Source organism: Diadema antillarum, unplaced genomic scaffold (assembly GCF_040938485.1).
Source record: "Diadema antillarum isolate AM-2024a unplaced genomic scaffold, OU_Dant_1.0 seq00000861_RagTag, whole genome shotgun sequence".
In the NCBI taxonomy this organism is placed as follows: Eukaryota; Metazoa; Echinodermata; class Echinoidea; order Diadematoida; family Diadematidae; genus Diadema; species Diadema antillarum.
The window spans coordinates 1,628,757-1,655,591 of NW_027271731.1; the positions used below are offsets into that span (position 1 = coordinate 1,628,757).

At 39.0% G+C, this 26,835-nt stretch overlaps 1 protein-coding gene across 1 annotated transcript in view; it reads left to right on the forward strand.

Annotated features, from left to right (window-relative positions):
* LOC139740566 (wnt inhibitory factor 1-like) overlaps window positions 1–26,835 on the forward strand; it is a 40,875-nt gene that overhangs the window by 12,497 nt on the left and 1,543 nt on the right. The window contains exons 3-6 of the mRNA XM_071651152.1: window positions 11,615–11,714; window positions 22,452–22,595; window positions 23,485–23,583; window positions 25,129–25,224. Coding sequence (XP_071507253.1) covers window positions 11,615–11,714; window positions 22,452–22,595; window positions 23,485–23,583; window positions 25,129–25,224 — 439 coding nt within the window. The remainder of the gene's footprint in view (window positions 1–11,614; window positions 11,715–22,451; window positions 22,596–23,484; window positions 23,584–25,128; window positions 25,225–26,835) is intronic.

The window sequence follows — 26,835 nt, forward strand, 5'->3', positions numbered from 1 at the left end:
TCAAAAAAGGGGGAAAATGTAGGTGCAAGTTCTACCCCACCTAGCAAGTTTTCCCATCACCTCCCTGATTATACTTCGCTTCACCCATGTCACATAATCCATGGCGTGCCGTGTGCTTAACCCTTTAAGTCATGCAATCATCACGTCTTTTGTGTATCAGTGTGATTCAAGTTCATATTTGCATTAGTTGCAAAGACTTCATGGATCAACAAATATCGCCTCGTCTTATTTTGGTGCGTTTCGATGTGGTATTCATTATGACATTTCAGATGTCAGTTAACTTGCCGAGTGTATTGATCTGAAGCCCGTTGCATAAAAGTTACTATTATGGTAACTTTGCCATCCAATGGTAACTTCCATGGAATTCTTGATTTTGATTGGCTGTTGAGTATTGTTGCTATGGTAGTTACCATTGGATAGCAAAGTTACCATGATAAAGTAACTTTTATGCAACGGGCCCCTGGTTTGGGAAGAAGAAAAAAATATAATATCAAGCGGACTCCCTTGAAGTTCGTGTGTCCCTTTTGAAACATTGACAATTATATTCTTTTCATAAACTGATACATATATTGTAGGGGTAGGTAATTTAGACCTTTCCTCAGAATGATAAAAAAAAAACTAGAAACTTCCTTACAATGGAGGAGGAAACAAAAGTATAGATTTCAAATCAATCTATTCGAACCCCGAACAAAAAAAAAATACAATAGGCTTTACCTGAGCCAGTTCAGAGATAGCTCATATGCTCATGGGTACAAATGACTTTTCTTTTTACTCAGTTGGTTAGGCACTTCACTCGGTTCAAAGAGACATAATACATCAGCTTGCCCAACATAGCAATTCATGGAATCCATATGCAAACAAAGAATGAAACTGCATCGACCAATTAAGTGACCAGAATGGTTCGTCAATCAAAACTCCGGGAAGCATCCATTTCATTGTTTTGTATTAAATGCGTTAACAAACTTTTTCTTTTTAACATTGCCAAATACCAGGCTTGCTGTCAGGTGGATGTACTATGGCAAGCACCATGTAAAGGATTACATGAATAATTGTAACATCACTGATGCTTATCTCAGTGAATTTAAAGACCAACCTGTCTCTCAAACTGGCTTATTGTTATTTTCGGTGCAAAAGGGGAGCGTAATTTGAGTGGCATGTGGTTAGTTTTCATTTCTTTAAACAGGAAATGAGGTTAACACCGTAAGCCTAAATACATGATAAGTTTGCAAAGGGACATACGACCTTTAACTACTTCGATCTGTCTGAAGCCGTGATTCTTTGATGAGATCCCGACAGTAATATCTTACCTGTCTGTATTTTGTTTATAAACTTATAAACGTACAAGAAGAATTAGAACGAAAGAGATAGTAATAATAACGTTATAAAAGAGAGTATGACTTAAGGGATGTGTGAAACAGCATGGAAACAAAGGCGCCGCTGGATGCATTGAAATTTTAAAAAAAAAGGATTAGCACCTGTTATGAATGTAGCGTTTCACTTTACACTGGTACCAGCCATCGACAAACAGAGAACCGCAGCCTCCCGTGAGTCTCCCGGTACGCGCCGGGCTAGCGATGGGGTTTGCCTTCTCGCATTGTGACCAGTCTCATTCATGCACCGCATTAGCAACCGATATCAAAACATCACCAGCAGCTTACCTGTTTTCATTCTTTTTTCTCTCTCTCCCCCCGCTCACCGTTTGTAGGTCACGCAAAAGAGAAATCACACCCCTAAATTGTGCAAAATCAAAAAGAAGCATGAAAGGGCCAAAAAGTGAGGGACATCTACCGTTCGTTTTCAGAATCATTTTTATCCAAACAGACGCTGGAAAAAAAAAAGAAAGATGTAAATTGTTCCGCTTTAAAACGAGCGAGGCCGCTCTCAATGAAACTACTGAACAGGCAGAACTTGAACGTTTTATTTCCATTAATTCATAGTGCAAAATACAGACCGTGAATTGTTACGAAGAAGGAGAAAAAAATTAGTACAGGAGTTGTAGCAACAAGTCTAATTCTTCCCATTCTCCATTCGCTATTCTTAACCCACCCGTGTGTAAACCATAACCGCATCGATGAATACCTCGCACACCAAATTCAAGCTTGCATCAATTGAAATGGTATTGATATTTCCACAGGACTTATTAATCATGTCCTTTTGCATGGAGTTATCTTGCAAAGTCTTGTATTGAAAAAAAAAAGAAAAAGAAGAGCACATCATGCACTTCGGAGCTTAGAATGACGGGCCTATAATGCAGTCTCTGAACACTGAAGCAGCACAATAAATTCCGTGTTATTCTACACCTCCCCTAATGAGAATCGACATCTTGATATGTTGACATTACCGGCTTTTGTTAAGCTTAAAAAGAAACGAAAGGGAGAGGAGAACAACACGGGAGAGGAAGTCAAAATATTGATGGGGTATAATACAGCTGAAAGGAAAGCGGTTTCGATAAATATTTTCTCAAACTTGAGAGTGAGCCTATAGACGACCCCTCACGCAGATGGCACGGTTATGGATCCCCATCATATACATGTACCACTAGCACGTATAGAGGAGCCCAACTCCCGTTCGGCCAGTTTGGCCATGCTCTTCGAGAAGAATCAAGAAAATTCAAGTCTTCGCTTATTAGAATGAATGTAACATATTTTGTATTAAACTTGACAATTTGCATTTCGCACAAAAAAGAGGTCGGCACTACTGAAGTGAATTGAATTGAACTGAATTGAAGTGAATTGAACTGAATTGAACTGAATTGAAGTGAATTGAAGTGAATTAAACTGAGCTGAATTAATTTGAATTAGATTTAATCTATTAGTGGAAAATTGAGCAAAGAAATGGGATTAACTTAATTTAAAGGGATGGGTTACTCTAGTGGTCGAGATGCGTGATGGGGATTCTGATTTTAACTTCTTGTGAGATAGTTAGAAACCACTTAAGAAATGTTAAAGAACACACAATTCTAAGGGGAATTCATGATTCATTTGACGAAAATCGGTTTTGAAATTGCTGAGATATCAACAACAAAAAAAGTAAAACAAAGTATCCCAAATAAAAGATGGGTCCCACCTTCTATCGGAACCTCTTTATTTATTTTTTTTTTGATATATCAGCCACTTCAAAACCAATTTTCAAACGGCAAAAACATGTTCATAGTTGGTGTTCTTGTATACAGAAAGATCCGTCTGTCCGGAGGAGTCTTTTATTTTTTTGACGTTATCGTTCTCCTCCGTATAGGAGGGGATCCGTGAAGCCAGACGCAGTCTCCGCGGAACATTTCCCCGACGACCAGATACAGACCGATCTTTCGGTCAAGTGTTCTTGTTGTCCTGTTCCATTCATCGGACACTAAGCTACCCTCCCATGAATAAAAAGCTAACTATTCCATATACCGCACTCGTCATGAATGGTGTGATGAAGTGCTGTTTGTTAATACCTGTTGGTGTTCGGATTGTAACCTCCTCCCACCCCCCCCCCACGCCCCCCCCCCCCAAAAAAAAAGTGTTTCAAAAATAGAAATTGTTTGTTTGTTTGTCAGACGGAGTTGAATGAAGGCAGGAAGTCTTTTCATCTGACATTGTCAGAGTAGAAATGCACATCATTGCTAGGGGGTTAGTTGTTTATCGTCGGTTGTTTATTGTCACTCATTCACTGCCTTTCTGGCACCCCCCCCCCCCCAAAAAAAAAAAAAAAAATTGTTTGTCTCGCTCACTTTGTGAACTTTGTCAAAGATTTCATTTAGATTTTGACGGAGACTGACATGATTATATCTATTCGTTTGAACCTTTAAAAAAAATTGAAATGCATATATGACGAATTTGATAGATAAGATTATGCGCATGTCAGTCTACGCGTCCGCTTACTTAATATCTTTGTATTTTGTGTTTGGCTGTTATGGGTTTTATTTTTGCTTCATCTTTAGTATATTTTTTTTCTCGCTCCCTCTGTTTATTCTTTTTTCTTTTTTCTTTTTTGTCTTTATGGATTTTTCATCTTTGATCTGCCGGCTCAACATTGCAGTTGATTATTTGTCTTGAGCGTTTTTTCATCCGCGATTTCAGTCAAGATTATCGCACGAAACCTTCCAGTTTCCATGGTGACGAAAAAAAAATGATAAAACTGTCTGGTTATATTAGCGTGTCAAGGTCAAATGTCAGCGTCAGAACAGTAAAAACGAGCACACAAAATTTCCCTCCTTCAACATCTGGTGCAAATCGGGAATAAACTTTCGATTGCGCCAGTAACACCTGCTCAATAAAACACGGTTCGGAATTTTCCATAGACTTTCATCCTCCTTTCACAGCAGCTGGTAGCTCGAAGTAGAACTATGTTATATTGAGACGCAGAGAAATATTAATTCAGAAGTATCGAGGCAGTAACGTTTTTTATCATCATATTATGTGGACAGATTGTTTTCGTTATTACACAATTTGTTATGAAGAACGTTAACCTTAGTCTACATACTCCAATGCATTCTACACAACAAAATAGTTCAAGGGTATTTAAACCTTTAGTGGCACTTTTGTTCTAAATAACACTTCGCCATGATTGATATAAAGTGTAGAATAGTAGGGCTCGCAAACATAGCTTTGCTCATACACAAAGGGATATACGCCTTTTCCTTTTGAAATGAATTCCAGTATATAAAAAAAGTAAAAGTAAAAGTAAAGAAAGTTAAAAAAGAGTTTTTTCTACGTATTATATTGTTCGAAAATTGCAGGAACTTAGTAATCGTAATTTTGCAATAGCAGAGATTACAGTTACTTTATCACTGTTGTATTCAAATTTCGGGGGAGGGAGTGATCATCATGATCTGTATCTAATTTTTATAATGTCAAACTATATCAGTGCTTAATGAGAACACTCTGTCCAATTCAAGGAAAAGTTCATCACTAATCTAGTTTGACTTTACTCTTCATATTCTCCAAAATGCGTTTAAACATTAGAATCGAGTCAATGCAAAATAACAACCAACCAAACAAAAAAAGTCACTCTTGTGCGCACAGCAAAACACACCCTGTATACACGGTATATCACGTTCAACAGTCCGAATGCATCGTGTACACAAACTGAATGAGCTCATACATGTCATACGCAATCGTAAACATCGCTGATATTTACGCGATTTTTGTTTATGAAAATGCTACATCATCACGTAATTTTTGTCGTCTATTGTCCTACGAAGGCAGAATTCAAGGCTATTATGATAGTGGTTGTTGTAAACAGATGTTTGTATCGAAATCATCATATGACCAGGAAGTTGGTTGCGTCTGGCAAGAGACAAAGAAAAATATTCGGTACACGTTCATTTGTGAGATATATGGTGAAGTAGGACAACACGAGCTCATGTCCTAGATTAATTCTAGTTTGTGATTTAGCAGGCTGTCCCAGTTTTCGTTGTCTGGCTTTTTGTCGCTATTGCTGCTGATGTCGACAGGATCTGGCTACATGCAGCGTTACTCATAGTTTGTTTCTCAAGATCACATTGATTTTAAAGTCACATTGTCATGGTTGAACCCTTTGAATACCTTTACATGGCAAATTCTTTGTACACCATTTCAATGGCATTTTGAAGTCGAGGGTTAATGTGATTGTTTAATGGCATTGATGAAGACGAGAAAGATGAATGACTTATCAACGTGTGTGTGTGACACGTGACCGATGTGTCAATCAGGTGATCACTGAGTCATCACACGGGAACAACATTCGATCATTGCGGATGACCGCGGATGGTCTCATTCCCCACCTGCGGAGCATTTCAGGTGTCTCGTGGTATCGTGGCATCATCGTGACACCGACTCTCCCAGTAAGCATGTCATCTCAACTGTGAACTCGTGACATTGAATCGGCAATCTTTATGATAAATTAAAAACAAAGAACAAATCTGCTCGATACATGCCTTGGAATGGGTTCACGTCACGAGACCGACACCCACGAGTCATACAGCCCACGAGTTATCTAGCCCACGAATCATACAGCCCATGAGTTCGACACTACGCAAACAAGACCCATGAGACCGACACATTAAACCCCGGGTTGTCTCTGTCAAACTCGTGGGCTGTTTTTTACCTACTGTCGGTCTCATGAGCTTTATTTGCCTATAGTGTCTAACTCGTGGGCTGTAGGACTCGTAGGCTGTATGACTCATGGGTGTCGGTCTTGTGGGATGACCCCCCTTGTAATAGGGGTAAGAGGGAATTTCGAATCAGGTCTACTGTATATGCATCACTATAACTATTCGACAGGCAGTGAACAAGAAAACGAAGGCAGTGGGGTTACCATGGTTACTGTGGCCTAGTGGATGAGACTCTTGACATTCAATCGGGGGTCCCGAGTTCGAACCCCGTCAAGTGCCAACGCCCATGGACAGGATGTTTGCACCCACTATGTCCCTCTCGACCTAGGTGTATAAATCGGTACCCGGCAACACTAGGGTAATAATAATGGCAGGGCCCTCTGGTATAGAGCAGTGGCAACACTGAAGAATCTACCCTGGACAAAGAATACCATACCATTATTATAATTATCCTCACATTCATTGTCTATACAGAAAAGAAGTTCTCCTCCAACTTGCGTTTATATTCATTGTTCTGGTCGAAAATGCAGGCCTTTCATCTTGAAAACATTCGAGGCGTGTTGATGATGTAGGCTCAATATGGAAAAGTATAGCAACCGACCAATATTGAATGAGTACTGAATATTGAATTGAAGCATGCATATCACCATGACTGTTTATCAGGTTAACCAAAATGTTTCCAAGTACACAACTATGATCTGTCTGTTATGTCACTAAGCAGGACAATGACTACTCAGTATGAAACCAGGGAGGTGGTATATGCAGGGAGATGGTATATGAGACATATACCACCTCCCTGATGAAACTACGGATACGTGAAGTGGTGTTGACTTTCTAGAAGTTTTCCTTCATGTGTTCTTTGATATGATATGCTCATATTTTGTTGGAAAGTTGTTTGGCAGTTTTGTGTTTATAAGCGATAAAAGCACTTATATCTTCAAGATATTTGTGGAGAAATCTGACGCCAACAATCGGCAAGAAGCAGTCACCAAAGAGATATCAATATAGTTATGGTGATAAAGGCTGTGTTTTGAAATGTCAAACAAGCACAAAGTTTTCAAAGCAATATGCATAATGACAAACGTTACCCTTTACACTCACTGTCCTACCATATCTGCTGACTGTTCGTTTCTGTTCGGAGAAAAAAAGAAGAAGGATATAAATGAAAAGAAAGCTTGATGAAAAGAGAGACGAGTAGGTATAGATGAATAGATAGAAATAAAGATGGATGGATAGATAGATAAAGATAGATAGATAAATAGATAGATAGATAGATAGATAGATACGGAGACAGCTAGACCCAAAGAAAATCGACACACTAGAAACTCAAAGTGCAGTATTAACTTTGCCCATCACAAAACGAATGGTCAATCAACTTGAAATGGAATAACAGCCGTTCCGTGATTCAAGTTTGAACGAAACATCGACTCACGGTTACGCCAATAATTTGACGGGTTATCAGAACACCAGACCACGCAGACGACACCAGTTATGTAGTATACGTCGGGCAGCTAGCCTATCTTGTATTTTTCGATTTCCGCTGGGGATTTGACGACGTCGTGTTTTGGTGACAGCCGCATTAAGTCGGCGTAACAACAATGTTCTCCGCAGGGTACAGATCTGGGTGAAGTGGGGTGTCCCAGATATTGAGAATTATGTCTCCCCATGCTCCACCAAGGGTGCAATTTACTTTCACTAACCTTATTCATAAAAAGGACTGCTATGAATTATATACATGTATCCCTCTTTCATCATCTAATCAGTTTATTACTAATTACACTTTGTGATTTTCAAAGTTCATATTTCGCAATGTAATTAACGATGTAACCGCTCTTACAAAATATACATTGTACAATATGGCATTGGAATTTCGTACATTACCCAGAATTCGTCGTCCTATGGTTTTAATTTGTATGACTTCCTGTAAACCTTGAGCTATATCTACTTCGTACTGAGAACGAAATGAACTTGAACTTGACTTCTCGTGGTATAGGCGAAATCGAACTTGACTTCTCGTGGCATAGGCGAAATCGTCGTGAATAATATGTTCTTCAAATTTCTTTTGTCTCTGCTGAATTAGCCGTGGAACAGATGCCGCGCTCAATAATATTCTATCGACATGTTTGTATAGCACTTAGATAGAATAGTCTTGAAACAAGAATGTGATATTTTACAATGTACCCCAGTCACCATGCCAGTAGCGAATACTGTACCAATAAAAGCGATTGGTGGGATTTATCACAGACTGCGATTCAAAATCAAGCAAGATTAAAGGCATAATTTACCATTTGCAGAAGAAACAAAAACTCAACATTAGTGCTTTACAATAGTTCAAAAATGTGAGTTAGGGATAGAAACAACCACTGCAAAAATTTGAATCCGTACAATCGATGTTAAGTATTATTAAATACACAAAATGTGAACAATAGCTATATTAATAAAAATGTTCTCAGACTAAACCGTCTATAGCTATGGTTTATTGAGAAAAATACTGATATCTCCTTTTTTAGGCTTTATTGCGAAAATTTTATATGGTAGGATGTTTTGTGATACAACAGTGCTACACATATGCATCAAATGTGATATCTGGAACATTTTTATATCACTGCTCTCAAAAGTAAACGGGACCTTTAATCAATTAATGCACAAGTGTTCATCAAGTTGACCTAAAAAAATGAGTTGGGGAATTCTGATTTATTTTTCACATTTTTGTTCCTGAAACAGCGATAAGGTGATGTCATATAGCCTCATGCGTGTACCATTGACCTGCACATTAAACTTGGACCGCTGTTGGATGAATATGCTATTTTGATCGTGAAATCAGAAAGAAGAACGTGCATCCTTCGCATCATATTTTTGTTTTGTTGTAATAATTTTAGAGCATTGACGATTTTTATGGGCAAGACTCAGGAACACTTTGATGTTGCCGAGTCATCGACATAATAATGATTATGACATTCTGTGTCAGAACCATTGCTGTTGTTGTGTGACCAAAACTTGTGATAGCCATCATGCACCTAATCGATTTCACCACCTCGAATGTTTTACTGGATGACACGACATTTGCTCCCGGGACAATTGCGCCGGGTTTATTTTCTGCAAGGACTTAGGGAAAGGGTGGGGGTTGTGATAGGATTTTAGATTTAGTTTGATGTGAGGATTAGGATTAGGGTAGGGGTTATGTTTGTAGGCAGAATTTATATTTGGCTTAGTGCGCAGATATTTCACTGGGGTAATGATTGTCGCAGGAGCAAATGTCATGGAACCGTTTTACTAATGCTTCATAAGGTGTTCATAATCCATGACTGAGACTGCACACGTATTGTGGTTCAGGGGGAATATTGTTCCGTGCACCTCATAATATCATACTACCTTCATTGTTTTTAAACACTTGTTCCCCCATTGATTCCACGATCATTTACACACGCGAATATTATGTATATCGTCAAGCCGATACAGATGACTATTTGCCCTTCAAAACTGATTGTAGCCTTCCCACGCCAGCTATACTGTCCGCAAGACTTTTGTTTCTCGATTAGACTTCTGTCGGTTTCTCGCACTGCTGCATCCAGTCTGGTGCTTGGTTCGCCGCAAGAGCCCGTGCCACATCTGCCCTCGGGGGCCTTGAACCAGATGTGCAAGAATCATGCATGGAGCTTGTAGAAACAATGGTATATGTACACGGATATATTTAACACAGGAAATTGGGTTAACCTCAAGAGTAAAAACAGGTATCACACACTAATGCTCTTTACACGGAGGTTGAGTTCGACCAGCGAAGCGTATCGCAATAATCCTCTCAACTTATGATCGATAAACTTCCTCCTAATTTTTCTGTGTGCGCAGAATTTATGAAATTCTTGCACATGTTGACTCAAAGAAACCAAACGCGTCTGTTCGTAACAAAAAGCATAAAATCAATTAGAACTCTCCTCCTACTCCTCCTATTGTTCAAGCATCATGCTACAGACCCGTGAGGAGATGGCCAATGAAAAGGAACAGTTGAATAATTCCAAACGACGGAAACTTTTTGAACACCATACGATGAGAGAGGACGGTCACGAAGCATCACCCCGGCCGTGTATCCCTTGTCTGCTTAAAGATCTTTCGAAACTCTGACATTCGTCCATCCCTCTCCATCTTCTCCTCCTTCTTCTTGTCAGTCTATGTTGTTTTTCATCTTCTTCTGCTCCTTGCAGTTGATTCTCTCCCCCCCCCCCCCCCTCCCTCTCTCTCTTTCACTCCGTATAACTATAGTACGGTATAAATAGGTATTGAAAAAAAAATGTTCGTTTGTTTCAATAGCATCATTATGTGCTCAAAACTATACGTTCTAAACAACAACAACAACAACAAACAAAAGAGCGCGCACCACCTCAACTGCCATCTGCTGGGCCCCATTTCATAAAAAAACTGATATGATAACAACTCTTGCTGGAATGGCAATTGTCATGGTAACGACTAGAATGCAGCTTCCTGATTGGCTGTTGCTATGGGAAGTTGCCATTCCAGCAAGAGTTGACATCCTAACATCTTTCATCGATACGGGGCCCTGATGCTTGCCGTCACACACATGTTGCTGGTATAGCAGCTGACGTCATGATATGAACCCCACTGATATGCCTGACACACGACAGACCGAGGCAACCCCGCTACCGCTAACCGGCTCCCGCTAACCCGTCCGCTGTTTAGCCACTGGTTGTCGGGAACGAGCTTGTGGGAGGTCCCGTATAGTCACCGATCAATTTGTAGCAATTTTCTTTCCATAATGACGCCATATGGCTCTGTGATTATAATATTATCAGACGCGTTCTCGTGAACTCTTTCCGAATCAGAGTACCACAAAACGCGATTGACGTTACAAATTGGAATAACATGTTAGGTGTGATACGATAGGGGATTGATAATGATATCAATGAATCCATGTCTCCTCACCTACTTTCGGAAAGTCTCATTTTCTTACGTGTACATCATTCATTGTGTATCATGGTATACAAACACACAAGCAAACACGGACACACGCACGCACACACCCACACACACATACACTGTGCACACACAGGAGACGCACAAAAATCCTTATTTATTGTATTTATTTGAGATGATTACTTTGCAGATGTAGAAATAAGTATTCGGGAAACAACGACTAAAAATTTTTGTACTTTTTTATACAGCAGGATGCAATGATAGATAAAAGATAAATCTATTTCTTTTGCAATTCTGATCATTTTGTCATCTACTCTATTTACTTTCTAAAGTTTTATAGTGAATATGTGAGGTTATCCCTGTCAATAAAAATTTACGAATTTTACGAAATGAAGAATAAGAAAATGAAGACTGTGTCGATCTATGTTTTTCAGTAAAAAAGTCTTATTCTAGTAAGCATTTCAATATTTTGATTTAAAACGAACTCTCCATTTACCATCTTTTGTTATTAAATTTAGTCCTTTCCACCATTTTAACTATTTAATTGTGTAGTCTCAACGGAATTCATCAGCTCTTGTTTCACTCCACTTTTTTCTCGCTCTCGTTTATTTCCAGTTCTCCTATTCAATCCATGGTCGCACCGCACGCACGGAAATCCTAGGCAATCCAACTATCAATATACCGCCCTCTGGAGTCATACCAACGACTGAATCAGGTGGGTGTCTCATGCATTTCCTTCCCTTCTAGTCCAAGAGCATTAGGTCAAAAAAAGGCCTAAACCTGGACATTTTTGGTAACAAGCTGATTTTTTCAGGATAGGTCCAGAAAAATGTCTAGAATAACATACTAAAAGTCCTCATAAATCCTCTTTGAGCGTTTTCCACAATCCAAGATGGCGTCCAAAATGGCCGCTATTTCCAGAAATTCTTATAACTTTTCAACCAGAGAACCTAAATACAAAATGTAAATGTCTAAATATATGTTTTGAAGCATAAAGAACTCAATAAAATACATATCAAGAGATGTTGGTGCACACAAGTACCGAATTCCAAGATGGCGTCCAAAATGGCCGCCATTTTCTGAAATTTTTATAGCTTTTCAGCCATGTAACTCAAATACAAAATTTAAATGTCTAAATATTTGTTTTGAAGCACGAAGAACTCAATAAAACACATATCCGGAGATGTTGATGCACGCAAGTACCGAAATCCAAGATGGCGTCCAAAATGGCCGCCATTTTCTGAATAGCTTTTCAGCCAGGTATAACCCAAATACAAAATTTAAGTGTCTAGATATATGTTTTGAAGGATGAAGAACTCAATAAAATACATATTAAGAGATGCTGACGCACACAAGTACCGTAATCCAATATGGCATCCAAAATGGCCGCCATTTCCTGAAATTTTTATAACCTTTCAACTAGGGAACCCAATACACAATTTAAGCGTCTTTACAAGTTTCGAAACGTGAAGGACTGAATAAAACACATATTAAGAGATTTTGACGCTCGCATGTACTGATTTAACCGCTCGAGCTCTTCCTAAAATGGAAAATTGGGTGCAAAATGGCCGGCAGTCACAATTTTATCTCACAATTATGTAAATGTCAGTATAGTTTATAAGAAACTTTTTTTATTCAAAATATAGTTTTTATGTGTAAAGTATACAAATAAAAGCATTTGCATGTTAAACTCAAGGAGTGTGTCCTTGTTACGAGAGAAATATTTCACCAACAGATTTGTTGCTAAACAGAGAGCCTATATACTACAAGGCAATATCTTTTTACCACATGGTCTATTTTCGTCACCTTAAAGGGAAGCAGTCCTGAGATTTTCACTGTACTGATAATTAAGAAGAGTAAAAAATATAAACTTTCACCAATTTATACGCTTGGACATCAAAAATTGTCTCCGTACGCGATTTTTGAAAAATAATTCCTGCAAGCGATCGTGAAAGAGCCGGCAAAAAGATGCTACGTAGTGCATGCCACAGAACTCTTACACATAGAAGAATCACACCCATTCACAACCCGCTGAGCTCGGTGTCGCCACCGCGCGCCCCGGATGTGACGCCTCAGTGCACACGCCGCCATGTTGCTTAGCGGAACCTCCGCAGCTCCTCGCGAGTACGGTACGGTCAACTCACTGATCGGGCAGTATGACAGCCGCTCATAGCCCTTGATATTTACTTGAACTTGTAAACTGTCAAACTGGTACTTCTCAATCCAGCGTTGACCACAGATTCATGTACTCATTTATGTTATTTATTTCACACTCTTCCCTGAAAGTTGTCTGTATTGAAACAGGTGTTTTTCCCCTTTTGGATAGATGTACTATAGTATTTGACTTCGGAGACGTGATCTGCTTTGGTATAAAATAATCTAAGACGCGCGCCTGTCCTTGTCTGTGTCCTGCCATTTTTCTGATACCCCTCTCAACCCTATGTCTTGCATTTTCCCCCTCCAGTGATATTGTAAGAAGATGTGTGTTCGTGCTTTTGATTTTTCTCCCATTAAACAGGTCAAATTAATTTCCAGTCAGTCCAGTTGTAAAAATCAATGATTTGTGGATATGATCATGTAATACATCTTCCCCATCTGACATATACTCGTTCAACATATTAGAAATTTGGAAGACAACGATCACCTTACTTATATATATTCCTGCTGTTATCATTATCATTAGTAGTGTGTAGTACAATGTAGTTATCACTATTGCACATATTGGTATAGGAAGCAATAGGCCTATAGGCATATATACGCTGTATATCTGTATACATGAAATAAAACAGAAATCGAGTTCATGCTAATCACCGACAATTTATTTCACCACACCAATTTTTGAGCGATTTCCAACAACACTTGAGAAAGAGCGAATCGCTCAAATATTTGTGTGCTGTAAATAAATTGTTGGTGATCAACATGAACTTGGTTCCTGTTTTACTTTCGATATCATGATATTGCTGCACCAACATGTAGACTACCCGGTACTCAATCAATATATATATATATATATATATATATATATATATATAATTATCTATGTATGTATATATATATATATATATATATATATATGTATTCACACACACACACACACACACACACACACACATTACAAACATGAACTCCTTTCAAGATTGTCTTCCCACAAAAAAAAACAGGAAGTTAAGTTGGACAGAGTTAATTTTCCTGATTTTTTACAATTTATTTGACATTTATCAAGGTCAAAGTTGATTGCTGAGAATCAACCACAGTACAGTGATATACCACTTGCTTGAAGTACACGTACCATTATCATACCTAATACGGCGGCTATAATCACAGGCAGTACATGCGTCAGGAACATGTTATGCAAATGATAGGCAAGACCACCAGTGTCCCAAATTTGTGACAACTATTGTAATCACAAAAGCAAATGCATATATACATCTATAATGGACATGCACTAGGGCAACAACATAAAATTCATGAATAATGAACACTGTCTGGCAAGATTATCTAAGGCAATACATCAATATAGTGCACAATTTCACTTGCCCTTGATAGCTTCAAGCGTGATTCAAAAAGAAAATCCTAATGAGTGTAAAAACGCACTATGGTATAGTATGAAAACATATTGTGTTGATCCGCATGCACTATGGCAATATAAATCTACGAATTATGGACACTGAAAAGAACACCAAAGGCATTCCTGGTAACAGTATTAAAGGCAAAACATTTGTAAATGTAAGATTTCACTTGTACTTGTTAGCTCAGCATGATTCAAAATTAAATCCTTAGTAATGAGTTTAACAAAAACTACCCCATACACTGTATAGTATGAAAATATAATTTGGTAACAACATGTAAGCAAAACAAGTATCACAGATATATACAACAAATGTTGTATATCACGAAAGCAAATGCCTGTATAATCAACTATCATGCAATATAGCAACAACATAAAATCCATAAATAATGAACACTGTCGGGCAAGAATATCACATGCATTCTTGGCATAACAAGATCAACTAAAGGCAATACATGAACATCTGTATAATGCAAGATTTCACACACACCCGTTTGCTTCAAACGAAATTCAAAGTGAAATCTAAAGAGTGTGAAAACATACTACAGTACACTGTATCTCAAAGTATGTACATGTAGGCAAAACAAGTGTCACAAATATGACAACTACATGTCTTGTATATCATAAAAGCAAATGCATGTACAATCACTTAGCATACAATATGGCAGCAAAATAAAACCATGAATAATGGACACTGGCAAGAATATAAAAAAAAATATCAGAGGCAATACTGTATAATCCATGATTTCACTTGCACTTGTTCGCTTCAAGCGCAATTCAAAATGAAATCCTTATGAGTGTGAAAACATACTATGGTATAGTACGAAATGTTAACGTGGCAACAATATGCAGGCAAGACAAGTCTCGCAAATACATGTATGAAAAATATTGCATATTGCGAAAGCAATATGTTTCATGAACATGCATTAAATTGGCAATGTGGCAACAACATAAAAATAAATCCATGAATAATGGACACTGTCTGGCAAGAATATGAAAGGCATTCTTGGCAATGATAACAAAGGCAATACATTCATATACACACGTAGTGCAAAATTGCACTTGCTCTTGTTAGGTTAAGCACCATTTAAAGTGAAATCCTGCAATATAGTTTGAAAGAACAGAAGTGAATGTGATAAAAACCTAAAATGGCAATAGACCTCAAAACGCTTTATCCTGGCAAGGAAAGCGCATTATTTAGAAACAAGACACCAAACAGGTTAGTCATCGCATTCTTCATCAGCGACCAGGATGCGATGTGATGGTAGATTAAAATCCGTTTCTAAAGCAGACATACACAGAAGGGTATATGTCTGCTCCTGGTCGGACGGATTTCAAAACTAAAACTCAAATTTCAAACACCTAACATGCAAAATTAAAATTTGTTCTTCTGCATGTACCCTCATGAGATGTTGTGGAAAGTTGAATAAAGTTGGTACAGCATCTGCCCGCAGCCTTGTTATCTGGCCGGTGTGATCAAAGTACTTCTCTTCAAAGTGGTCAGAACACAAGGTAGAGTATGGTTTGGGAATCCAGTGGTCTCTTCTCATGTTCACAATCCATCTTTGGCGAAGAGCAACACCCCTTCTTGGAAATCTAGGATTTTTAACACACAGAGAACATATGATACATGTGAAAATTATTACCATATCAGATTTGTATAGACCTCATATTCATAATCATAAAACATGTGTACCTACAATACAACTATGGCAAGCATGATGATGATTGCATGCATGGACATGGTCCATGGAAAGCTCCTGATAATACTAGAGTACACAGTCAGTCTAGACAATCTAGTATCTAAACGACTGTAGAGTGTTGTCACTGACACTGACCCACCACTAGTACTGTACGTGACTCTAGCTAGACAAGAATAAATCTACGTGTAAAGTTTACACCTAAGCTCAAATTTACATAAATAGATAGTAACATGTACAAAGCTGCTTGCCCCAACACACAACGTACAGAGTGTATAGCCCCAGGGCCTAAATTAGGCCTACTTGATCTTTTTTATTTTGCATATTTTGGTAGTTGGTGGTAAACAGATATGTCGACGGCAAACACAAAATCCAGTGTCTGGGACTACCTTTGCTACTGCGCTCACAAGAAAGCCAACATACGACCGATCCGCCTAATTGTAACGTTACTTGGGAAATTAATTACTTGTTATTCTCATCATGGCTTGGTGTCAAACTTACCTGTTTCAAAATCCTTTTGTCAAGTGATTTGTGCAGTTTACAGCCGCACACTACGGCATTTTAATGCCTCGCTCAGGGTCTCGGAACGTCAGAAAAACACGGTGCAACATGCAGTCACTGTATGTGGATGGCGTCTGCTGGGATTTGCACGCAAAAAAGTTCCGCTAAGCAAAATGGCGGACGTCACGTGACAATGAGTCGAGCGACGGCGACAAAACGGGTGGCGAGTGATTCTTCTATGTGTAAGAGTTCTGTGGTGCATGCCCTACTCACCAAGTTGACAGCCGTGCCTCTAAAAACCAATTTAAGTGTTAAAATGATTAGTTGCAATTTTATCATATAATGTGAAAGTTTGTGGTTTTATAATTTCAAACAAAATATTTCAAGCTTAGATATATATAATTTACGAAAAATTAATATTGAAAACATAAATTCATATGTATTTTTAAACCAAATATACCATGAACTTGACATCAAATAGGCACGGTCGTTTTCTAGCTTCCGTCCGTGTTGCATACTTCTTAGCGTAGAAACCACTCTCGCGCGCAAATCCTTACCATACCAATGTATACATACACAGTACACTCGACTCCGTTCAGTCGATTTTGGCATTCAAACCGAAGATAACCTGTGCATGAGAGAGTCGAATTCTTCAAAGAAAATATTGTTTGTATCTCAATATTTCTGTAAGTAGTCAGATAATCGCCTTTCCTCGAAAAAAAAAAAAATATGACGTGAGCCGGGAAGGGTAAACACAGGGGGTCGTAGGGATATGATTTCGCTCCACTTTGCCGTGCATGTCCAGTCGGCACTGGCTAGCTCAGTGGCACTGTACTGCAGTCCAACCCCGGCTGCAGGCCCACGGTAAATTAAACATAGCTAGCCACTTTCCTTACCTCTCTACGCTTTTTTCCCTCGGTTCTCTTCGAAGTCGATGCTCGAGGTGTTTCTGTTTTATAACTCATGTGAGCAAATGGTAAGGATTGCATCTGGTTTCAGGAGTTTTCTCGGTTTATAACCGAGGGCCACAGCCTGCCGGTCCACGTAAAAACATCGCTTCACAAATTGTCCACGCACAGGTCGGTCACAACACGATTTCGAGATTTTGTAGGCCCTAAGTTTCTTATGTTCGGCATCGTTGTACCGATATTTCCCAGCCATACAGCTCACCTTTCACGATACTTTTGTTGGTCTGGGACGGAAAAAAGGATTTTCCTGGGAAATTTTCTGCACGATTCGAGCAAAACTACTGATGTAAGATAGCCTGACCAGACGACGCTGAATGCGGTCGCCCCTGTAGTGTACTAGCAGGCCTGTGTAGAATCGTTTCTACCTACAAATATGTACACTCTGTACGTACTATCAACATGCATGAGCGGCGACAGGTAGGGCTGCAGCTGCGCTTGAGACTGGAAAAGTGCGAAGGGCAAACCGCGTACGGGGTGCGTACGCGTATCTACCGTAGATCTATCATCTAGTTGTACCGTCCACACGTGCGAATATAATACACAATACATACACACACACACACAAACACACACACACACACACACACACACACACACACAACGTAGAAACAATGTCAAATACGAGTCGGAGTAGCCACCGACGTCTTCATGCATCCGGGTAAACTAGGGAGCGTACGGATAACGAGCAGAACACGGCTGGGAAGAGTTGTGCATCGACGACGTATGACTCTCCGCCAAGACTTGCTCATTAGCATATTCACCATGCAGAGTCACACTTTTTCAACCAAAATGTACGAGCTTATTTGGTGATTTTAAAGTTTGTTTTTGGTGAAAGTAGTTCATTGGAGGTACCAACAACAACATATTTTTTTAAATTTCGTGAGGACTGTGTCCCTTTAAGCACATGAGATGAACATTTAGTGCTAGCCCCTTTTTATTACCAATGCATTTGATGTCTACCATGAGGTGAGTTCCAGTAAAAACAATTCTTAAAGAAGTAAAAACAATTCTTTTTAATATCTGTGCTACATAAAGGTAGACACTAATAATAAATTAGTGTCTACATGTGCGACAAAATAATGTGTAATTCATCACATGACAGTGAATTTCTTTGGTGCAGTATATTGCTTACCTAAACATATAGTGTCTAAATTATCTTATTCATTTCGTATAGATTAGGTAAAATTATATAATGAATAAAAATCAGAGAATATGGCACTCATAGTTATTGGTACATGGAGGAGGGATACTCCTCTACCACACGAGGGACCTTTTTTCTTTCTTTTTTTACTCGAAAGTGAAACATATAGTGCAAACGTTTGGTAAGATATTGAATTATTTCCATCAAAGAGTAGGAAATTGGATATAAAGTAGTATTCAGGGAAATGGGTAATATATGGAAGGGTGTGGAAGGGGGATCCCCTCCCTCTCCCCACCCCCCCCCCCACCCCCAACATGAGGGAGATTTTGCATTTTCAGACCTGATATTCAGACATCTGGTGCACCCTATTGGTGAAATATTAGATTTTTGTTTCCATCAAAATAAGGAACAAAAAGATATCTAATCATGGAAGTGCGCGCGGTTATAGGGTTGCCTGCTCCCACATGAGGGAAATTTTCGTATTTTCGGACTTGAAATTCACAGAGCTGTTGCACCCATTTGGTGAAATATCCAATATTTGTTTTCTATTTGAAAACGTTAGGAAAAATATATATTCAGGAAAGCGTCCGGGAGGGAGAAGTGTGAGAGGAAAATACTCCTTCCCATACGATGGAAACTTGGGGATTTTCCAATTTGAAATTCAGAGACTTAGCGCACTCTTTTGGTGAAATATCTGAGATTTGTTTTTGTCCTATAAGTATAGAAAATATATATTTATGGAAATATGCGGGGGAGGTTTATGAGGTCATGCACCTCACACAAAATGGAGATTTTTTTTCAGGTTATGGGTTTTATGGTGCGCTCTGTTGATGAAATACTAGATTTTTGTTTCTATTACAAAGTGTAAGTAGAATAAAGACTAGTATATTCAAGGCAATGAGCTAGTAGAGGATGGGGGGGGGGATCACTTTCCACTGGAGGGAGTTTTGCATTTCGATGATTGTCATTAAACGACCTAATGCACCCTTGGTGTTATATTGAGAACATTGTCCATCCTCAAAGAGGAGATAATAATAGTCTCAATATGCTCAATATCCCCATCCCCCCACCAACACGAGGGAGCTTTTACACTTGAATAGAAATGAAAATGATTATGTCATTTACATACACTTGATGGAATATTTGAGAATTGTTAATCAAAGAGGTATTCAATTGATATTGGGGGAAGTGAGCGGTTGAAAAGTTAGGGCAAATTACTCTCCAATATGAGGGAACTAACTTTTGCATTTTGTAAGTGAAAGATCTAGTGCACACTTTTTGACGACAGATTCGGAAATTTGTTAATCTCAAAAGTGTACAAAGTCTATGGAAAGGGGCCGAGCAAGGGACGTTTAGCATTTTTATGATTGTAATTCAATGACAAAGTACAAATACTTCAGGTTGAATATTTGGAAAATAATGATTGTACAGGCCACCACCTTCCCCAAGGACGGGGTGGGGGGGGGGGGGGGAATACATCCAACCCAACCTATACCCGTTTTGTGCACATTTTAAGGGAAAGATTCCGCTGGACCTTCTGAGTTGTTGAATCTCGAACATTATGTTGAATTTCTTTGTCTCTTGAAACAGGCTAAAAACAGCAATTTTTGATAAACAAACGGCAGCCATTTTGGGCAACATTTGGTTTTCGCGAAGAACTCACGTTGTTTTATTTGAACTTACAATGTACGTGCTTCATGATCTCTGAATAAGTATTTCGTTGGGTTCCTTATGTCTCAAAATTTATATTATACATTTAAGTGCATATCGCGGTCACCTAGATGCAGGGTTATGGAAAAACAGGAAATGGCAGCCATTTTGGACATCATTTTTGAAAGTGCTTAAGTGCTTTATTTGTGTTTCAAAATCTCTGAATAAATGTTATATTTGATTCCCTATGACTCAAAACGTATATTTCGACATTCCAGGTGTGTACAGTTGAAATCTACTGGCAAAATTATGAAAAAAAAAAATCAAGAAATGGCGGCCATTTTGGACGCCATCTTGGATTACGGTACTTGTGTGCTTCAACAACTCTTAATATGTATTTTATTGAGTTCTTCATCCTTCAAAACATATATCTAGACATTCAAATTTTGTATTTAGGCTACCTGGCTGAAAAGTTATAAGAATTTCAGAAAATGGCGGCCATTTTGGACGCCATCTTGGATTTCGGTACTTGCGTGCACCAACATCTCTTAATATGTATCTTATTGAGTTCTTCATGCTTCAAAACTTATATTTAGACAGTTAAATTTTGTGTTTGGGTTCTCTGGTTGAAAAGTTATAAGAATTTCTTTAAATGGCGGCCATTTTGGACGCCATCTTTGATTGCGGAAAACGCTCAAAGAGGATTTATGAGGACTTTTAGTATGTTATTCTAGACATTTTTCTGGACTTATCCTGAAAAAATCAGCTTGTTACCAAAAATGTCCAGGTTAAAACTAATACTCTTGGACTATTCCATTTTATCAGGAAATCGATCAAGTAAAATACCTACTAACTTCAAGAAAATGTCAGGAGATATAATGGGAAAATGTCTGGCAGTATCATTCGTTTACTGCAATCAACTCTGTTTCATGATTTTTTTTTTTGTGTGTGTGTATGTGCGTGTGTGTATATGTATGTTTTTTTTCAAGAAAATTAAACTAAGCAAGTTACAACAATTCGTATCTGACTGACGACAGGAAATCGCATGTTTCCCGAGGCATAGAGTCGAATTCTCTTGTCGATGATTTTCAGTCGAGTCTGTCAAAGATATGATGATCAAAACAAAAGCCCTTATTACGCCGACGATATCGTACACGCTGACAGTGGTTCATGGGTTATTTCCGGGCTCAAGCTGCGCTCTTCAAATTGGATAATAAGCCAGTTCGCATTTCCTCTTTTCGCATGAGCAGAAAAAAGGTCATTCCTATCAACAGGCATGTTGGTTTTTAAATTCACTGGGATAAGCATCTGTGATTATGGTCCTAAAAAATGCTGCTTGCCAGCACATCCACCTAACACCCAAAGTAGTAATTGGCAATATCAAAGAAAGAGGTTGTTTATACAGTACATTTAATACAAAATAATGAAATGGACGCTTTGCCAAGTGTTAATTGCCGGACCATTCTGGTCATCTGGGGGGTGTTTCATCAACGTTTGTCAGCGTTGACAACTTGAATCACCATAGTAACAGTCCGTGACTAGAGCATCTCAGCCAATCAAAACCAAGGATTTTGCTGAAATTGTCAGTGCTGACAGTTGTCAGCGCTGACAAACGTTGATGAAACACCCCCTTGTCTACTCAAGTTCATTCTTTGTTTCAATAGGATTTATGAATCCCATAAATTGTAACGTAAAGCCCTTAACCGACGAAGAAAAGAGAAATGTCATTTGTACTAATGTGCCCATGGGCTAACTCCGAACTGGCTTATTGAAGCAAGAGAAAATGAGGCTTGTAAATTAGTCCCCCATTCTTTTGTTCGTATCCTTAGTTGATTTCAGTTGCTCATGTACTTTTTCCCTGTCTTCTCACTCGTGTTGCGATAACACTAAACACTGTCTTGCTATTTCTCATTCACGAATTTAGTCTTTAAGGTCGGATTCCCGTGTACAGGACGCAAGTCGGGCGTTGCTGTTGGAAGATTGACGATAAAAATATGGGACGCCACCAAGCGCCAGATTCCGGCGTCACCGTTGAAAATACACGTTCAGAAGCAGTGCGAGAAAAAGGGTGAGGCAGTCTAGTTTAAAATAGTTAATAGTTCCAAGGTCATGATATACATAATGTACTCTTGGACTCGGGTTGCGTTCTTTGATATGATAGCAACAATTCTATAATCGTTTAGTCACGATGGTTGTCTGACATGTCTTACGATGAATGATAAATACATCGACAAAGACATACATCCGGAGCACACAAACCATAAAACATTCACTCCTTGTTTAAGTTTGCTACTTGAAATTTAGTATGCTCAAAGAAATGGGTCAGTGCAGTTTCATGAAAAATTGCAAATAGGATAGGAAAATTATATACTTTACGGGACCATGTTGGTATTGCGAAACACTGATGTTTACAGCTGCATGTACCAGTGTACGAAACTTAAGATGTATGTGACGATGCCATCGAATAAACATGTCCTCTACTGACCATCACACAAATCCTCACCGGATGTTTTTTTTTATTTTTTTTTTTTGGGGGGGGATGGGGATTAATGATGTAATATATACAGTTCATTAATTACAGGCATTTAAGGGGGTTTAGTTGTCAAATCTTAGACCAAAACCTATTAATGTATACGATTTTATGATCGATCATAAATCTGTTAAACTTTGTATGTGTTCTGTAAAATTGTGCTGTGTTTGAATGCTGTATCCATCTATCCCCCATATTATGTTCACCCGTGTATAATCATCCATCTTTCGTCTTTCTGTCCCTATTCCTACCTATCTATCCATCCGTCCATCCCATTATCAACACGTTGCCTTCTAGACGTTGTAATTCTGAATAGGGATAACACACTACACACCTCGTTACCTGTAAGTAAGTGGAGGTTAACCCACCTGCCCAAAACACAGATAATCACAATAGTAACCGTTACCGTCCGTTCTCTCCCGACCAGTTACGCCATGTCATCCGCCCTGTGCGTACGGAGCTAGGTGTGCCGATGACGGGGTCTGCGAATGTCCATCGGGTTACTATGGTACCGCCTGCGAGAATGGTAAGTCTAGCCCGCTCTGATGGGAAGGAGCGTTCATAAACAGATGTTGCATGTCGAAATATCCAGCAACAAATATTCTGTAGGATGAGTGAACCAGTTTGTGATCGAAGGTTGCCTTGGAATCTCGCGAATAGACACTAAACTAAGGGAAATTCGTCAGCTTGAATGAAGTAATTCTAGGATTTGTGAGCTATTGACTTAGGTAATCATTATCTTCGATCCGATTTGGTGGAACAAGACTTGATTTATTTCAACTTGATTTGACTTGATTAATTTCGAATCGATATTTGACTTTATGAAACATTGCTGAGGTCATTTACTGTTTTGAAATGATCACGATATGGTACGTCGCATGAAACCTTACTGAACATAATTTACTGTTTTGAAGTAGTCAGTATGTAATGTAGGTGGCTGTACATTATGGTAAGCACCGTCCTGACAATTTTTGTACTGCTGGCTTTTCATATCTGGCCGCACGATTTAATTTAATTTGACTTGGTTTGAATTGATGCATCTTAACTATATAAGATCATATAATGTTTTGAAATAATCATGATACAGAGAACATGACGTCACAAACACCGAAAGAAACCACACTAAACACCATCCATCACTGTTCTGAAATAATGATTATTTACTGTCAGGTGACTGCATAAACAATTGGTATAACTTTCGCGCTACCGGCGTTTCAGTGGCCGTCGCTGTCGCCAAATCCCTTACAGTAAAGTGACATTGAGACACAATGGGCAACAATTTTCCTGATTGTTGGACCAAGATTTTTCACACCGCCGAAATCGAAGGATGAGTCTAAGAGTAATGTTGATGAATAGACTGCGAGGATTAGTAATTGTCCGACCGTGACAGCAAAGTATTTGACTCTCCCACGGTGTCTGTCTTTAGCCAGAGCAGTACGCGTCTCGTCTGAACTCTTGCACCCAAACTTATGTACATAAATCATATGTAATATGATATCATAAATATTACGCATTGTGGTACCTTCTAAGCCCGGTGCTTTGGTATCGTACACTAACGCTGAGAAGCAAGCAGGGCTCTTTACTACATGCAGTCATGTAGGTCACCCTACGCTTATAACTGATTCGATGGATGATCGAATTATTGATTGGTAACATGATTAATACTATTAAACCTTCATTTTTTTTATATATTTGGTTTAACGGAATGAATATTGAAGAGACAACGGCAAGGTGGAAATATTCTGGACGACTCTGAGTGATTTCAAATGTAAACCCGCCTTCAAGAAGAATGACTAAGGAATCATTAAATCGCTTTTTCGATGGGAACATTAGATAGGGAAGGGGATACAACCCAGTCGATTCGAAATCTGCACGTAAACCTCACTTGCCGCTGTCATATCTTTTTTATCTGGTTTAACTATATAATTCCCTACGAGAATCTGAAAATCCCCACCTTACACATGGGGGTTACGAAGTAACCGTAGGTATGGCAGGTAATGGGTTAAAGTTAAACGTACATGATTAGATTCGTTGTTGTTATCACGTCTGTCTGCTTTCGTTGTCTCCACAGCTCTGTGTATCCCTCACTGCTTCAACGGTGGGAAGTGTGTAGAGCCGAACGTGTGCCTGTGTCCTCCGGGCTTCAGTGGTCATCGCTGCCAGACCGGTATGTAGGCCTGCTTCAGCTGGTAACGAAGGGAGTGTATGCGTTCACTCCTTTTACATTTATTTTCATGTTCAATTTTTGCTAATAACGTGAATTCTACATAATTATGGTTACTCTTTAAGGAGCTTATGGATTAATAAAAAATGCAAAGAAAGAAGCTACACTTTTGTTTGTTTTTCCTTGATATTTATTGATTTCATTGAAATCATTCATGAATCAACCCATGCTGGGTGTAACGAACAAAAACAATACAAATACATTCTTAACACAAACAAATCAATGTTTTCAATTTATACTGCAAATAATCTCTCTTCAACATGAATAACTCGATTATGAATCAATCCCACTGATAATTCCTTCTCTAGAAAGTATTGACATATGCCAAACACAAATATATCCCTTGAATATATTGAATCATGTAACTCATTCGTACTTACAAGAGCATATACATAAAAACACACAAACAAAAAATTATACAAATACATCACACACTCTGACATAGACCCCGTTTACAGTGCGGGGCCGGGCTCGGCCGTGGCTCGGCCGCGGCCGAGCCCGTCCTCAATTGCGCGACCGAGCCCCGCAATTTTGTCCGTTTACACTGCTGGGCTCGGCCGCGCTTTTGATTCAAACCTTTCAATAATTATTTTGTCGTAGTGGCGCTCTGCTTGTAAACAAATGCAATTTGGTATTGTCTGGTTTTCAGACCCTTTGCCAAATGAATTCCGTGGCGACGAAGTCGCCGTTCGGGCAAAGGCCTTTGCCGAAGGAAAGAATCCTTTGCAGGACAAAACCACCTTAAACTATACTACTTTTCGACGTTGAGGGGGTTAATTTCCTGAAAAGCGAAAGATACAGGCAGAGGGTTTGGAAGCCAGACTAAAATTGGCAGCGCAATTGGCCGCGCATTTGGCCCAGTTTGCGTTTACACCAAGAAAAGGCCGGGCTCGGCCGCGGCTCGGCCGCGGCCGAGACCACCTCCAGAGCGAGGCCAAATGCGAGGCCAATTTTGGCCTCGCATTTGGCCTTTTGCGCGTTTACACTGAAGCGGGGCTGGGCACGGCCGCGGCCGAGCCGCGGCCGAGCCTCGCACTGTAAACGGGGTCATACACTCTTTTCTCTCTCACACACACACAGACAAATAAACATACATACAATCACACACACACACATAACATGCTAACATCTATAACCATAAATACGAATGATGTTGCATAGTAATCATATAGATTTGAGATTTGTTTGGCATGCTGTAAAGTATTCGAATATAGTTTTATAACTTTCATAATTCCTGGATCTGTAAAGAGAGAATGCCACAGTAAACAAAAAAATAAATAAATAAATAGAGAATTGTATTTGTAGAGCCACTCATTTATAAATGTGCCTATTAGCATTACTATAGACTATTAACTGAAGTATGTGTATTTCGGTCACATTAGTCATCAGAAAATGAATATACAGTTTAATAGCTTGGAGTGTCGTACTCCATGGTTTACGCAGGTTCTCGTTACAACTATAATCGTTCCGTGACATAAATAGAAAAAAAAAAACCAACAATCGTTCAGTGTTAAAGAATAGTTATTGTATGAAATACTCGCATCGGTATTTCCA